The 15,427-nt window shown below is 51.4% G+C and overlaps 5 protein-coding genes across 5 annotated transcripts; 3 read left to right on the plus strand and 2 right to left on the minus strand.

The window, feature by feature from the left end:
• Positions 1 to 3,368: 3,368 nt before the first annotated feature.
• Aspvir_008593 (thioredoxin domain-containing protein) lies at positions 3,369 to 5,902 on the minus strand (the record flags this gene model as incomplete). The annotated part of the gene is made up of 4 exons (XM_043271761.1): positions 3,369 to 4,012; positions 4,064 to 5,569; positions 5,631 to 5,748; positions 5,804 to 5,902. The coding sequence occupies 4 exons, from the start codon at positions 5,900 to 5,902 to the stop codon at positions 3,369 to 3,371; spliced, it is 2,367 nt and encodes a 788-aa protein (XP_043127696.1).
• Positions 5,903 to 6,403: 501 nt separating this feature from the next.
• On the minus strand, positions 6,404 to 7,751 carry Aspvir_008594 (WD40 repeat domain-containing protein; the record flags this gene model as incomplete). The annotated part of the gene is made up of 4 exons (XM_043271762.1): positions 6,404 to 6,658; positions 6,721 to 7,386; positions 7,471 to 7,636; positions 7,711 to 7,751. The coding sequence occupies 4 exons, from the start codon at positions 7,749 to 7,751 to the stop codon at positions 6,404 to 6,406; spliced, it is 1,128 nt and encodes a 375-aa protein (XP_043127697.1).
• Positions 7,752 to 8,122: 371 nt separating this feature from the next.
• Aspvir_008595 (putative G2/M phase checkpoint control protein Sum2) lies at positions 8,123 to 10,251 on the plus strand (the record flags this gene model as incomplete). The annotated part of the gene is made up of 4 exons (XM_043271763.1): positions 8,123 to 8,145; positions 8,219 to 8,254; positions 8,320 to 8,563; positions 8,842 to 10,251. The coding sequence occupies 4 exons, from the start codon at positions 8,123 to 8,125 to the stop codon at positions 10,249 to 10,251; spliced, it is 1,713 nt and encodes a 570-aa protein (XP_043127698.1).
• Positions 10,252 to 11,412: 1,161 nt separating this feature from the next.
• On the plus strand, positions 11,413 to 12,795 carry Aspvir_008596 (uncharacterized protein; the record flags this gene model as incomplete). Its single annotated transcript, XM_043271764.1, has 6 exons — positions 11,413 to 11,628; positions 11,683 to 11,765; positions 11,818 to 11,962; positions 12,020 to 12,055; positions 12,109 to 12,700; positions 12,755 to 12,795. The coding sequence occupies 6 exons, from the start codon at positions 11,413 to 11,415 to the stop codon at positions 12,793 to 12,795; spliced, it is 1,113 nt and encodes a 370-aa protein (XP_043127699.1).
• Positions 12,796 to 13,509: 714 nt separating this feature from the next.
• On the plus strand, positions 13,510 to 15,122 carry Aspvir_008597 (FAD-dependent oxidoreductase; the record flags this gene model as incomplete). Its single annotated transcript, XM_043271765.1, has 6 exons — positions 13,510 to 13,968; positions 14,014 to 14,211; positions 14,232 to 14,546; positions 14,598 to 14,793; positions 14,840 to 14,918; positions 14,972 to 15,122. 6 exons carry the CDS (start codon positions 13,510 to 13,512, stop codon positions 15,120 to 15,122), a joined length of 1,398 nt encoding a protein of 465 aa, XP_043127700.1.
• Between the last annotated feature and the right edge of the window lie 305 nt (positions 15,123 to 15,427).

The raw sequence follows: 15,427 nt of genomic DNA on the forward strand, positions 1-15,427 counted from the left end.
TCTATCCTCATCAGTGGGGCCAAGAGATCTGGAATAATCAAGACAAATTAATTCGAGATTAGAGGGATTAGAGGGATTAGAGAGTCAAGTCTAACATGGCCCGAAGCGGGAACTTCCAAGGATATAATAACTTCAAGGGTGGATGGTGGTGGTACTTGATACAAGTGACCATCGCAGCCAGATCCAGAACTCAATTGATTGTTTGAAGTCTCTTTCTTTCTTTTGTCTTTTGTCTTTTATTTCTCTCTTCAGAACAGTGAAATTGTTGAAAATAAATGCCGCCTGACATGTTTACCTACCATCCATCCGCATACCAGAGAGTGTTTGGGCCCTGGTCTGTCCCTTGGTAACCTAGCATTCCGCGGCCTCGATGGAGTATTTGACAGCCACAACAGAAACTTTTTTGATCTGGTATTCTTGGATTGGACCTTGAAACATGGGCTTGTCCTCTCATTATTCATTAATATCGTCATCTTTCTCGTAGGCTGGCTTGTCATGCTCAAAGTGCTGCAGTCAAGCAGAACAGATGGAGCATTAATTTCTTGATGGTTGGGAGATACTCAAACCCCTGACCATCACTAAACCATTCTCAGACTGCACGATGCCGCCCGTTTCAGGCACCGAGAGCCCTGGACCAATCATCTCATTGAGCGAAACCTTTGCGCTTCTGATCTCCGTCCAAGTTGAACTTTATTATTATTACCTAGACTAGGTACCTCTCGATGATACATGTTACAACTGTGTGTGACCTGCAGTTATGCTGATGATGACAACATTAAGTTGTAGACAAGTTACATTTGGTCCTCAGGATTTCTGTAAGACATTTCGGCTCGAGTATCTCTGGATCACCTCAATCAGTATCATTCTCTCCATAGCAAGAATACCCGATTTGAATTAAATTAACTCTTCGGCAAGATGTCGTGTAATTTCCACTTAATCTCAGTTCTGCCATGCCACTAATCACTCAAAATTAAACAGGATTCATTTCCTCATTCCAGCCCAACCACTGCGCATCGACGCAATATACTTCATACAGATGGCATCGGTACTCGCCAGGGGTTGACCGATCACTGACTCTACGTAGTCAATGATCAGCCATCAAAACTTGGCACCCTGACCGACCCCCGTGGGCGGAGCCACCGGCGCCATGCTAATGTTTCATCTTTTTGTTCCTCGGAGATTTGGCCCATTTTTCATTACAATATACTAGACTACGGTGTAAGTACCGAGGCTATCAGGCAACATCACTGATCAATTTTCCACAGAGGATGTTCACTACCCCATAGTCAAGTAACTAATATTCGACAGAGGCAAAGTCCAGAACGTTTTGCCATGTTCTTTTCTGGTCTTTGCGGGTCTGGATTGCTGTCATAACTCATAACTTGTGACTCGTGTGCACGTCGCATCGTCTGCCTAGGCCGATGGCCTTCCCTAGCCGAGACATGGCGGTCGCAGATGCGAGGCTAACCATGATCAGAATCCTTTGACTTGACACATTGGCATCGATTGTTACAGATCTGATAAGCTCGTTGTGCCTTCTGAGTCTCCCGGTTCCACGCCTCAGCGTCATTGCCACTGAAATGAGATTGCAGGCGTTAGGTGACATCTCATGTGTCATCTGTCACTTCTTTTTTAACGAGTAGTGGACATATTTCGAGATCAAGAGACGGAAGCAATAGATTAATCAAACGGACTTGAATGGCTTACACATGTCTAATGGAGCCCTCGTAGTTTTTCGCCCAGGACAAAATATATATCCGTCTGCAAGGTTCAAACCTGATGCCACGCCACAACCATAGTGGCCCGTAGATGTAGTTTTGAATTAAGATATGCTAGTAAAGTTTTGATATGACTAAGAATTTGTATGCAAGTCCAAATTAAATAAAGGTCTAATTCTTCTTAATAAATGACTATCTAGGCTCAATTTATATACGACTTAAAAGGAAACAGGGATACCGACGCTGGTTAAAGGAAATTTGGAAATTGTACGTGCTTATCTCCTATCAGCCCTCCTTCATTTATGATTAAATAGGAACCCAACATGGAATCCTTCGCAGATGAAGAATAAACCTCCCCCGCTTTTCTATTAGAAACAATCGGCTTCGCCCCCAGGCCAAGCCTTAGGCAGGGACACCACTCATTTCCACATCGGATTAGATGAGCTCGGAAAGGATCATACCAACAATTGCCACGGCAGACCAGCCAGCGGGAACAAGTGAGGTACTCATGCCACGAGCAGCTGCAGATGTGGAAGTGGATCCAGACGTCGGAGAAGAAGACAAAGTGACCGACGGCACATAGGGTGATGATGGGGTCCGGTCATCGATCGTTCCATTCCAGCAGTAACGTTGGAAGCACTGACTGCAAGCCTTCGGAGCAGTGGTATCGGTTCTGTCGAACTGACGGCGCCGAGGTATTCTTCCACAGCATTTGAAAGCACTTCTCCAAGAGAGGCGTCTTGAGAGGAAATCTCGGGGATAATCTTGCGTAGCTGGGCAGCGATGTCCACACCACCCTGATTATGTACTGGATGTTCCCATGATAAGACCGGCATTGCCGTAGCCACGCACACAGGTCTCGTTTTCTGGCACCACACCATTCACAAATCGAGAGCCCAGATACTCCAGTGGCGCGAATCCATAGATCGAGTTATCATATGTGCCGAACTCCCAAGGAGAGAACTCACAGATCGGTTCTTTCGGGGTGGGATTGTCCTCGGATTTGTTCACTAGGGCTACAGCAACTGTTATTCCTTGAGACTTTCATCTGCCACAGTAGTCTTCAGATTTGTTTCCATGAAAGTGATTCACTCTTTTCAAGGAACCCGCAGCTACAAGGACCTGCACTCACAATGATCGCGTACGCACAAGCTTGCGGTGAGCTCATACCATACCCAGCATCTGAAACGAAATTCCACATCCCTGTCCGCGGCGTTTGAAAGCGATCCGATTGCGATTCCGTCGGGCCAACTGCCTTAGCTACCTGCAGGGTCGTGGTACGATGCCTTTGACCATGGGCCGGGACCGCGACGAAAGCCCTTCGTTTCAGAATGAGCGCTTGCTGAGCAGCTAATATGATACGTGTCTTAGCTGTAACTGTCAATCCTTAGTCGTCGGGTCAAGATTCAATTGGTCAAGACGATCTTCATCTCTTGTTGGTGGTGGAGGATACCCCGATAGAATAGTGCTCGGCGTATAAAGCTAAGATGTTTTAGATTGAGTGTTGCTGTAACTTCTAGCAAGCCACGGAGTATGGCCCGCATAGAGTACATTTATCCCTTATTCAAAGTCCAAAAGAATCAGGAAAACCTTGAAAACACCAAGCTGACCAAGAAAAGCAAAACTCAAAATTAACTCCTATCTGCACTTTTAGACGTCAACCATTCTGCACCTGCCGCTCTCGCAGATCATCAGATAATTCTTCGCCGGCTCCGACGGCTTGAGCTCTTTGAATAGTGGGTTTCGAGTCCTGAGCCAGAAAGATTGGTTGCCAACAAAGTCACCAAGATGGGATGGCCTGATGTCGACTAGAGATGTTACCGTAGCCGACGTGACCATCGTCGACCCAGCCTCGCTCCGAATCTTTTTGATAATCATATCCCGTACCGACACGGGCTCGTCTGGCTTGTTGATAAGTCTACCAGACCCTTCTGAAGTAGCGCTCTGAGGAAGATTTGCAGTACAGAAGACACCCGTTACGCTCCGCGTTGTCGTCTGGAGTCCGACAATGACATCAAGAAGGCCAACAAACAGGAAAGGATGCTGCAGGATCTCCACGGAGAAGGAGTGGCATGTCTGGCGGGCCAGTGTACGGTACTCTTCATCCTCTAACAATGCCGAGAGACGGAGCAGGTTACGAGCGATAACCCCATTGACGGATGGTGTAGCTGACTCGGTTCCAGTTTTCAGACGAAGAAGAGGACCCGGCATGCCGGGTGTCATGGTGGAAGGTGTGCTGTAGTAACCCGCTGGCGTCGAGCCTACGTAGGCAAGGAAGTTATCGTTGAGATATTCTGCTTGCGTCAATACAGTTCAACCAAATGAGCCGCGATCATGGAACATACTCTGCAGCTGCTCCGCGAACTGTAGATAACTGTCGTCGTAAGTAGCTTCATACATATCCAACAGACCGTGGATGAGATAAGCGTAGTCGTCTGCAAAGCCAGGGGTTTCTCCCCTGCTACCATCGCGATAGATACGCCAGAGCTGACCCGTCGCCYTCTCCAACAAGTTCTCCTTGATGAAGTTGATCGCTCGTGCTGCTGCCTCGCGACACTGCACAGCCTTTGAGCTTTCGATCTCTTCGAACAAGGCACTGCATTTGGCGAGCGCGCCGATGGCAAGCCCGTTCCAAGCCACAATAACCTTGTCATCCAAATCAGGTCGTACCCGAGTCGTCTCACGGTATTCACGTAGTTTCTGTTTTGCCGACTTGATGATCTTCACGACCTCCTCCTCGCTCAACCCAAATTCTCTTGCGAGCTTGCTCGGAGTGACCTTGATGGAAAGTACGTTTTGATTCATGAATTCATCGTGCGGGTCGTGTTCGGGGGCAATGTTACCATCAGGAAGCACACCCCAATGCCGAGCACAAACACCAGCATCTCGCTGGCCGAGAACTTGCGTGAGTTCCTTCAAAGTCCAGACGTAAAAGGCACCTTCGCGCTTTTCCGTCTCGTTAGGCGTTGGCAGACTGTCTGCGTCCTCGGATGAGTGAAAAGCACCCACTGGCGACTGGATTGGGGCGGTGGTGAGATATGTGGCAAGGTCATATATGGCACCCAAGAGTTCAGGGTTATGTGTGATTTTGAACGCGTCGACGTATACATCCAGAAGCTGCGCCTGGTCGTAAAGCATCTTTTCAAAATGGGGTAGACTCCAATCCGAGGTCACGCTGTATCGCGCGAAACCATGGCCGATGTGATCCCTGATTCCTCCGCGCGCCATACTAATGAGCGTGCTCACTGCCATGGCAGCTGCCTTGTCACACTCCTCTTGTCCTACAATATCCGACACGGCACTTGGGTATGTCTTCAGGCGCAGGAGGAAGCTTAAGTTGGCAGGCGTGGGAAACTTGGGCGCGCGCGAAAAGCCTCCGTTTACAGTATCATATCGCGAAGCGAAATGCTGATATGCCTCCTCCAGAAGCTCGATGTCCAGATCCTCATCCGCCTGCCGATCGCCTTGTTGGGAATGTGTTCCTTCCTCCGCGAACTCCCTCAGTTGTCGCGTGATCTCTTTCGCACTATCGAGGCATCGTTGCTGCTGAGTCTTCCACACATCTCGCAGTTTCTCCAGGATATCCACGAAACCAACTGTGTCCTGTCTGGAGAGTGTTGATGAGTTCGGGCCAGGCCAGTAGGTGCCACCAAACACAGGCTCAAGATTTGGCGTCAGAAATACACTCAAAGGCCAGCCGCCAGAGCCGGTCGTAGCTTGGACGTAATTCATATAAACGTCGTCGATATCAGGTCTCTCTTCTCTGTCCACTTTGATCGGAATGAAGGATTCGTTCAGCAACGAGGCTACTTCTTGCGACATGAACGATTCCCTTTCCATGACATGGCACCCTGGATCACATTATTTCTTAGCATTACCACCTCTACAACGTGCATACAAGGGGAAACGAACAGTGACACGCTGAATAACCGATGCTCAAAAAGATGAGTCGGTTATACCGTCTGGCTAATTCGATGGCCTCTGCATCCCATAATTGCCAGGCGACCGGATTGTTCATGTGAGCTCTGACCTAATGAAGAGATTAGAATCGGCAACTTGAATTGCCTGCAGTGTGCGAGTCTTACATAAGGCGACCTGCTATCTCGCAGCCTATTGACAAGCTTCGGCCCATGGTCCGCACTGCCCAGGTGTGTCTGAGGATGCATGGCTGCTGTTGCCGCCATTTTGCATAATCGGGAGGTGATTGTGTAGCGAGCTGTCGTCAACAAGTCGGATAATGGTCGTACCAGAATACGACGAGGGAGGGGCTGCCCACTGATAAGATACGGCGACGATTCAGCTCAAGCCGCACGGGACGCCTCTGGTCAGACTATTGGAGAACTGTCAAAGCGACAAGGATCCGTTGGTCTGCAAATACTACAAGAAGGTAGCAATCAGAATGTACCTCTGGTGAATAAGAGTTGGTCTCTAGGGGAGGAGAGTCTGTGCTACGCGTTAGCCTGTCCCGCATCCGGGAGATCATCGCCGGAGTGCGTCATTTATGCATCAAGCTATCACGTGACAGTCCGGCACTCGATGTCAATCGATGGAGTTGATTACTGTCGCTAGCGAGTAGTTTGGGAATAATGAGTAGATAGCTGGCATTATGTACTTTAACGTAAGCCTTTCAATGACGCTCCGGGTATATGACAACGATATTTAGTATAATCTTGCCCCCAACACTGTTAATCCTCATTCATCAGCTCCGCCAATTCCCGCTCTTCTTCCTCGGTTAGCATCGATTCGGGGTTTTGCTCCGGTTCCTCCTCCTCAGCCTTGGCTTCCTTGGCCTTTTCCACTGCCGTTCGTAAGTCGTCAGGTCGCAAAGACCATTGGCGAATAGTAGCATCGATGCTGACGCTCACGACGGTGGACCCTATGAGGACCAGCCCTGTAACCTCTTCGAAGTGTCCGGAAAATGTATGATAAAGTTGACCGGTCTGTGAATTATAGAGAGGTTAGTGATAGAAGACAGCTCGCTCTTCAATAGACATCGACTGACCGAGCAATTCCATACTCGAACTTCCTCGTCCCGGCATGCGGTAATGACCCAACCGCCTTGCTCGTGGACTACAACATCTCGAACAAAATCCGGGTGACTCAGCGTCAGGTTCGCTTTCCAACCATCCTCTCTCACGAGACACTTGGCTGTCTTATCGGCCGAAGCCGTCCATAGATCTCCGTCGCTGTCGAAGAACAACTTGTAAACGCTCGTGTCATGCGCCAAAAGAGGATCCATGGCGGTGAGATCTTGACTACCGGAGGTAATGTCAAACCAACGAATTTCTCGATCACTGCCAGCACTAAATACAACAAGTGACTTGCTCTCCGGGTCGAGGGAAGTCGGATCCACAGTCAAGTCCTGGACACCCTTGGCGTGGCCCTTGAGCGTATAAAGGCGCTTTCCGCTGGCGATGTCGAAAACTAAGATTTGCGCATCGGCGCCTCCTGAAATCAGAAGATCTTGCCCACGTAGGCGTGAGCTGATGACCGATCTTACGAAGTCGGTGTGGCCTTCATATCGGTGTTGCGGCTGTCCTGAGGCCACATCCCAGCTCCAAATGGTCTTATCCCAGCAACCGGCAAATAACAGCTTGCCATCGGGGCTAAAGCAGATGCTTGTCACTGGGGCAGTCGGGCCCTTGAAAACGGCAGCAGTCTCACCTGTCTGCAACAATAGCAAGAGAGTGAAAGATTGATTTAGTTACGAGCACCCGTGTGGCATCCAGCGAAAAGGATACCATGCACCTACTTCTAATATGATCTTCCGGACAATCCCAGTACTCTGCGCAACAAACACAGCACCTGGGTTCACAGGATCTGCTGCAATGGCCAATATCTTACTCTGCAACTTGATGGGGCTCCCGTTGGTGTTCCGGGATTTAGCGTCTTTTCGCTTCTGCTCTTCCAAGGCAGCCCTGCAAAATTAGGAGGCACAAGTAGTTAGTGAGAGGGAGCAACACAGAGCAACCTGGTAGTAATCATCACGAACGAGGTTTGAAAGAAGTCATCCCGATGCGTAGAACGCGACATGATGGATATAAATGGTAGCCAGTATATTAAAATTTATTCAACGAATTATAAGTATTTTCTCGTCCAGTGTAACATTGGCGGCGGGACTGGAACCTGAGAGCATCCAGCAGAAAAGAGCAAAAGAGACGAAGGACCTGCTCACTAAGCTCCTGTGGTTCGCCGTAGTCAGAGCTTTCCCACCACAAAAACACGGTAGCCGGTCTCAACCCTTTTCCCATCTCCTCTCTTTCTCTCGCTTCGCTCGCTTACTTTCCGTCTCTTTCTCGCAGCTATAAATTCTGATCGAATTTCTTCTCTTTTCCTCTCTCCTCTTCCCTCTCTTCCCCCGGCCTCCTTTTCTGGCGCGGTTGTCCGCGCAAACCCTGTCCAGCATGGATATGAACCATCTCATAGGGTCAGTCTTTTATGCCTACACTGGTCTGAACCAGGGTTTGTGCGGCTTGTAGACTGGAGTTAACACCTAGCAGTCAGCGTTTCAACCTCATCTCCAAGAGTGACATTCGGTATGATGACCCTCTATTTGGTCGGACTCGCTTGCTTGGCCATTGACTAACTTGCTTATCCCTAGTTACGTTGGTACTTTACATGAGATCAACCCTGAGGCCTCGACAATAGCTCTTGAGAATGTCGTCTCTTTTGGAACAGAAGGCAGACGAGGAAATCCGGCTGAGGAGATCCCTCCGTCTGCCAGTGTCTATGAATACATTGTCTTCCGTGGGAGTGATGTAAAGGACATTAGCGTAGCCGAGGAGACGAAGGAAAATGCACAGCCTGAACCTCCTCAGGTGCCGGACGACCCTGCTATCCTAGGGGTAAGTTCAACCGGACCTTGATTTGATTTCTTCCCCCTTCCCTTCATACCGTGGGACCACATGCGTGCAAGTCGCTCGACTTGACACGGTCGGGTTGGTTGATCAGGTGATGAAATATTTCGGATGTAAACTCACAGACCTGTTCTGAATGCGCAAAATCGTGTAGAGATTTCCGTTGCCTTCCTTCTGATGATCAACAAAAACCATGCAATTTGTTCTTTCTTTGTTACAGACATGACTGGTGCAACTTGGACAATTTGCTGACTTGAATGAAACAGAGCATGTCTCGCCCAGGACCCGCCCCTCAAGGACCTTCTCAACCTCAACCACCACAACAGCCTCAGATTCCTCGTCCCAACCCCCCTGGATATCCTCAGCAGCCACAATTTCCAGGCTTCTACCCACCTTATGGACAACGCTTCGGCGCTCCTGGCTTCCCACCTGGACCTGGATTTCCGAACATGCCGTATGGTGCTCCACCGGGATGGTACCCTCCTCCTGGCCAGGGATTTCCTCCAGGACCTGGACAATTTCCTCCTCAGATGCCTATTTCTGCCCCTGGACCACACCAAACTCCCCCTCCCCAGAATCGAGCTGGAGCTCCGGGCGCGGGTCCTGTAAATGTACCCAAGCCGACGTCGGAGCTCCCGGTTGGTGACCGGCAGACGAGTAAGCCCACTAGCCGGAACGCCACACCTGCCCCTGCTCCATCTGCACAGAATCCTCCTCCACCCCCCGTCGAGTCTAAGCCTTCCGTAACAGAAGCCGTAAAGGCCTCTACTTCTCAAAGTGCGCAAGCAGCCGCTCTTGGAGCTGGTCCTGGAACACCATCCAAGGTACCTCCCACTGGACCTAAGGGGGGTCGTGTTCAGCCAGCGATTCCTGTCACCAACCTACCTAAGCCGCCTATTCCGGCTGTAGCCAATCCTCCTCTTGCTAGTGTTCCGGGAAATAATGTGTCACAAGGACCTGCGTTGTCCGCTATCACGGAGGCTACTCGTGCTGCAACTGCTGCGGTTGCTGCCGCCATGGCCAAGCTGCCACAGCCTAATGCTCAGAGACCATCCGCGCAGGATGCAGTTGTTGACGCCGTGACCAAGCAGATTGGTGAATTGAAGACGCACGAAGGCGGCCGTCCTCCACGTGGTGGACATCGCGGTGGACGTAGTGGTCATCGCGGTCATTACCAGGGACCAGCCAAGAAGGTTGAAGTCCCCGACACTGACTATGATTTTGAAAGTGCCAATGCCAAGTTCAACAAGCAAGATCTGGTCAAGGAAGCCATTGCCACCGGCTCTCCTGTGCACGAGGCCGAAGCACACGTCGAGAACGGTGAGGTCGAAGCTGTTGATACCACTCATCATGCCCCGTCCACCACTACGTCTGGTTACAACAAGACTGCCTCATTCTTCGACAACATCTCCAGCGAGGCTCGTGACCGCGAGGAACGCAGCGGAGGTCGACCTGGCGGTCGTGAGTGGCGCGGCGAAGAAGAGAAGCGGAACATTGAGACCTTCGGCCAGGGTAGCGTTGATGGCTATCGCGGTCATTACAGGGGCCGTGGCAGAGGCAGAGGCTACGGTGGCCGGGGTCGTGGTGGTTATGGCCGTGGCTACAACACTCGAGGCCGTGGTAACTATCGGGGACGCAGCAATTCGCAGTCTACCGGCGTGCCTGCACCGATCTAGTCACCGTCTCATTTTCTTGAGATTCCTTGATGCTGTTCGATTAGCGATTTTACTCACCGACTTCTGTTGTTTTTGATGAATCTCGGCGTCTGGATGGTCGCATCCTAGGAAATACTCGATATCAATCAAGTTCTAATGTTGCGATTGGGATTAGTACGAATCACGGCGGGCTTGGTGAGCGTTGTACTGTTTTGATACGGTTTCTGTTCACGGCGTTTATCTATTTTTACCACTTGCATGGCCTTGGTGACCGCACAGACGGTGATGATGAACAGTTTATTTTCCCCTTTACGTGTCAGGACATGTAGCCTGCTCTTCGTCCTGGATCTGGCTGATGTGATGATGCCCTGCCTATTGAAGGCTTATCTCTCATGTTGCTGTCGACAGCAGACACACCTGACTTATGTACCATATTCGAGAAGATATCATTCTGAATGAAAATCACAAAAAAAGGGCCATCGAGCCTACCCCACTATTTCTTGTCCTACAGCTTGTAATATCCAGTTGCTCACAGATAAATCGTCAATGACTGAGGGGTCGGCCGAAGATACAGTAGTTATCCTCGGCTCAAGACGTGCGGAGAACCGCCATCTTTACCTGTTGTTTGCAGAGCCACTTTCAGCAGCTGGATGTTGAACATTGAAGACACGCTTCGCTGGGGGATGTCCGACTCTTCTCCCCTTCTGCAGCTGTTGATTCGTTCTTTCGATAGTCCAAGCATGCCTAGTATGAACTGGATGATCGTCCCTTTTAACTCCGCATTATCGGTGTCAATACCCACACTCTGCCCTGTTCACCTCGGCCAAACAAGCTTTCCGCTCTCACGTTCTGGACGCTTGGACACTGGATAGATCAAACTATTGCAGTGGTCCCCCGCACTATGGACAATGGTCGATATAAGGAGTGGAGAAAGAATGGGGGTTCGCCCTTCGTCACTCTACCGTCCCACGGCTACAACCAAAGGCCCATGTCTCAATCGAGCAAGACAGTTGATGAGCATTATCCACCTTTCCGTTTGCAAAACCACTAAATACCGAGGGTCGGCTCGGTTCCAGTTCTTTTCTTGTCCACAATTGCCTCAATAAACTAGGATCCCCACCGACGCTGTAGCACAAGAATCGCTCGTCTCACGTACTATATAAACAAGGACTCCTCGGCACCATGGTCGCCTCGGATCGACTCAAGAAAGTCGCCGATACTTTGTCCTCAAATCCCATCTCTGCCTCGGTGTTGCCGGATACAATGTCTTCTCGAGTGCAAGTGCCTGACCGGCTCCCCTGGGATCCTACTTGTACCCGGTTTCCTTCTCGCAACGAGTTGCCCACGCTCACTGGAGCGCCGGAAGGTGCGGCTTGGGTGTGGGGTGAAGATGATTCGGTGAGTTCCCCTCTTCGGAGAAGTTGTAGTCAGATGCTGATGTGATGTGCATAGCTTGGGAGACTGAATCTGCTTACTCCGGAGCGGGTGAAGGCTGCCGCGGCGGAGATTCAGACGGGGGAAATGGTTCGGCTTGAGTGAGAGACGTCATGCCGTAGATGTTTGAGTGAGATAACTGATGGAAGACAGTCTTCCGTTGAATGTTCCCGAGACTCCGGCTTTTGGACGGGAGGCTTTTCAGCATAAAATCAAGTTACTGGTCGAGGGTGTGGCGTACGATGATACGTATACGTTGAACACACAGAGTGGTACGCAATGGGATGGATTCCGACATGTAAGGCTGCAAGCAGGTCTCTGCTATAGTCTGGGGTGTAGTGTTAACAGATCACAGTTCTCACATATCGATTCTCAAACCTTCTACAACGGCGTATGTGTCTCTTGCGCCCCATGCACTCCGTCAGTCACACTAACGTGACGCAGACCAAACCCTCCGACATCGTCGGCGAAAACGCGAACCTCCGCTGCAGCATCCACCACTGGGCTGTCCATGGTATTGCCGGCCGCGGCATCCTGATCGACTATCGCCACTATGCGAAAATCCACAACATCGACTATGACCCATATACGGCGCACCCCATCTCCTTCGACGACCTCAAAGCCTGCGCCACGTACCAGGGGATCGATCTCCGTCCGGAGTCGCAAGGCGGGGACGTCAGAGTAGGCGACATCCTCATGGTTCGCTCCGGGTTCGTAGAACGGTATAACCAGCTGACTCCAGCGGAGCGCACGGCGGCCGCCGAGCGCGCACACGATGATCTTAAGTGGGCGGGTTTGAAGCAAGAAGAGGCGCTCCTGGACTGGCTTCATGATTGCTACTTTGCCGCGGTTGCAGGAGACTCGCCCACGTTCGAGTGCTGGCCACCGGCTGACGGGAACTACATGCATCAGAACATTCTGGCGTTGTGGGGGATGCCCCTGGGTGAGATGTGGGATTTGGAGAAGTTGGCGGTCAAGTGCCGGGAAAGGAAGAAGTGGACTTTCTTCATGACGAGCGCTCCGGCCAATGTTGCTGGTATGTGTTGCCTCCCACCGATGTGGTGTTGAACGATCGCTAACTGTGGTTTAGGAGGTGTTGGATCTCATGCAAACGCGACGGCTATTCTGTAGAGCTAAGCTGTATGAACTATCCTTTGTATCGACGACTCGATTAGCAATATCTCATTGTTGATACCACTCCTTCTACTTCACATAGGTGTAATTCGAGACAAAGTCCGACAAGGTGTACATCGGACAGCGTAGATCGCCTTGCAGCGCTGTCTATAAGGATTACCATCCCTGCTACAATGCGCTAACGTCTGTTTAGACTGAACCAGTGATGTATACCTCTTGATCCCTCTCCGAAGACTGGTACATCTACTACAAGAGAGGAGCATAACAACCAGAGCAATCAGGACTCAAACAGACAATCTCATCAATCTGTCTCATATATTAATAATGTACAGCGATGATATCAGTCCCAGTCTCCCGGACATCATCGATCACACGCCCTCGGAGCGGATGCGGGGGCGAGTCGCGGGGCGGATACAAAAAGTATGCGGATCGAGCCACGGTTCACAGAAAAGAGCTTATACTCCAGATAGAAAGAACCTCAACCTCACATCAGTCCAACTCGCAGATATCATCAGCTGAACCCGGGTAGAAACGGCGATCCTGCTTCTATTCTGATCTACCAACCCGCTGCGGATAGTGCACCGGTCTGCGGCCCGCATACACTACTGCGGTTGGCGGCCGCCATGATGAATGGATGAAGTATAAGACCTCGTATCAAGGTCGCCAGATCCTTAGAACGAATCTTCATTCTCGCAACAAAGCATACTCAACATGCGACTGCAACACCCAAACACGGACTCGGCAAGCAACATGCGAACCGCCGCCACAGGCTGGAGGCGACTCAGCGTTGGCGTCGTGGGAGGCGGCATCGGCGGCCTCGCTGCGTCCATTGCGCTGCGCCGTGCAGGCCACGAGGTAACCATCTACGAGCGCCATGATTTCGCCGGGGAAGTGGGTGCTTCTATCTCGTGCGCGGCGAACGGCACGCGCTGGCTGCACGAGTGGAAGGTGGATATCGCCCAGGGGGACCCCGTTGTGCTGCGCAAGCTGATCAACCGCGACTGGAAGACGGGGGAGCCCGTCAGCGTGTATGACCTGGATGGGTATGAGGAGCGATGGGGTTACGTGTACTACATGTTCCATCGGCAGTACATGCATGTCATGTTGAAGGACTGTGCGATGCAAGAGGAGGGGGAGGGGACGCCGGTGAAGTTGCTAGTGAACCACCAGGTAGGACTCTCGACCTCCACATTGACATGGTACTAAGTGAAGCAGTGCAAGGATATAAACCTCGAGACCGGGGTGATCAGCTTCGCCAACGGCAAAACCGCCCAGCACGACCTCATCGTCGGCGCGGACGGCATCGGCTCCGCCGTGCGTAGCATCATCGGTCTCAAGCCGGAGAAGAAACCCGCCGACTCGAGCTGTCTGCACGCCAACGTGCGCACCGAGGATGCCGTCCGCCTCGGGCTGGTCGATTACTCGCAGCACAGTGCGCTGGAGTACTGTACTGGGGCGGCCAGGAAAACAGCTGGGACAAGATCGTGCTGTCGCCCTGCAACGGCGGCAGCCTGCTCTCGTACTACTGCTTCTTCCCGCGGGAGAAGGGCGATTTCACGAACCACACTTGGGGCGGCACGGACCGGCCGGTTGAGGAGCTGCTGGCGCCGTACCCCGAGCTGGACAAGCAGGTTCGGGCGCATCTGGCGATCGGGCTGGAGATCCGGCCTTGGCGGCTGTGGGTGCATCAGCCGTACCCGTATCTAGTCCGTAATATGGTGTGTCTGTTGGGCGATGCTGGTCATCCGGTACGTTGTTCCCCGTTTCAAGTCAGGATGCTCTCAGCTGATAGGCTGTAGATGATGCCGCACCAGAGTCAAGGTGCCTGCATGGCTATCGAGGACGCCGCTGCGCTGGGTATCCTTTTCAGACCGGACTATTTTGACGGTAACGTCGCCGAGGCGCTGCAGGCATACCAGGAGATCCGACTACCGCGTGTCACCAAGGTGCAGGCGGCGTCGGCCAAGGCAGCATCCAATATCAACGAGCGGATTGGTAGGCGCCTCCTTTTTACAGATAAAGTCGATGCTAACGCCAACAGGCTTCTCAAGCAATACCAATATTCCAAAGTACAAGGTCGCCAGCGAGAAGGACAAGCTGACGATCGAGGAGATGAATGGGTGAGTCGTGACTGTTAATAGATTGCCTGCACACTGTCTAACCTGCGACTCAGATACGACATGTACAAGGATGTCGAGGAGGTTCTCGCCAAACGCCGGGGACAGCCGTTTCCGCAGCTGTATATCCGTGGGCTTCCCATCGGGTTGAAGTTATCGAATGGCACTGTCGTTGGCCAGCAGCCGTCTGCTCAGATGAAACTTTGACCTTTCTCGTGTGTTATATGATATACCCTTTGCCCGATTGAAGAAGGCTTTTTGTATTTGGTATTGTACAGAATGGTGACTGTCTTTTAATAAATCTTGCAATTAGCTCGAGCTAGGACGAGGCCTCTTCGTGCGATTCATATTGTATAGTCTGCCGCAAGAGGTTGTGGTTGGATCCAATGGGCTCTATCCAAGGCATATGACTCGCCTATTCAACTGTCTAGTCAATCAGTGTTCAACACGAATCAGCATGAGGTAAGAGCCTGTCTGCTCAGCTCTATGAATGCGATAATCTTACAAGGGAA

The sequence above is a fragment of the Aspergillus viridinutans genome (genome assembly GCF_018404265.1).
Source record: "Aspergillus viridinutans IFM 47045 DNA, scaffold_7, whole genome shotgun sequence".
Classification (NCBI taxonomy): domain Eukaryota; kingdom Fungi; phylum Ascomycota; class Eurotiomycetes; order Eurotiales; family Aspergillaceae; genus Aspergillus; species Aspergillus viridinutans.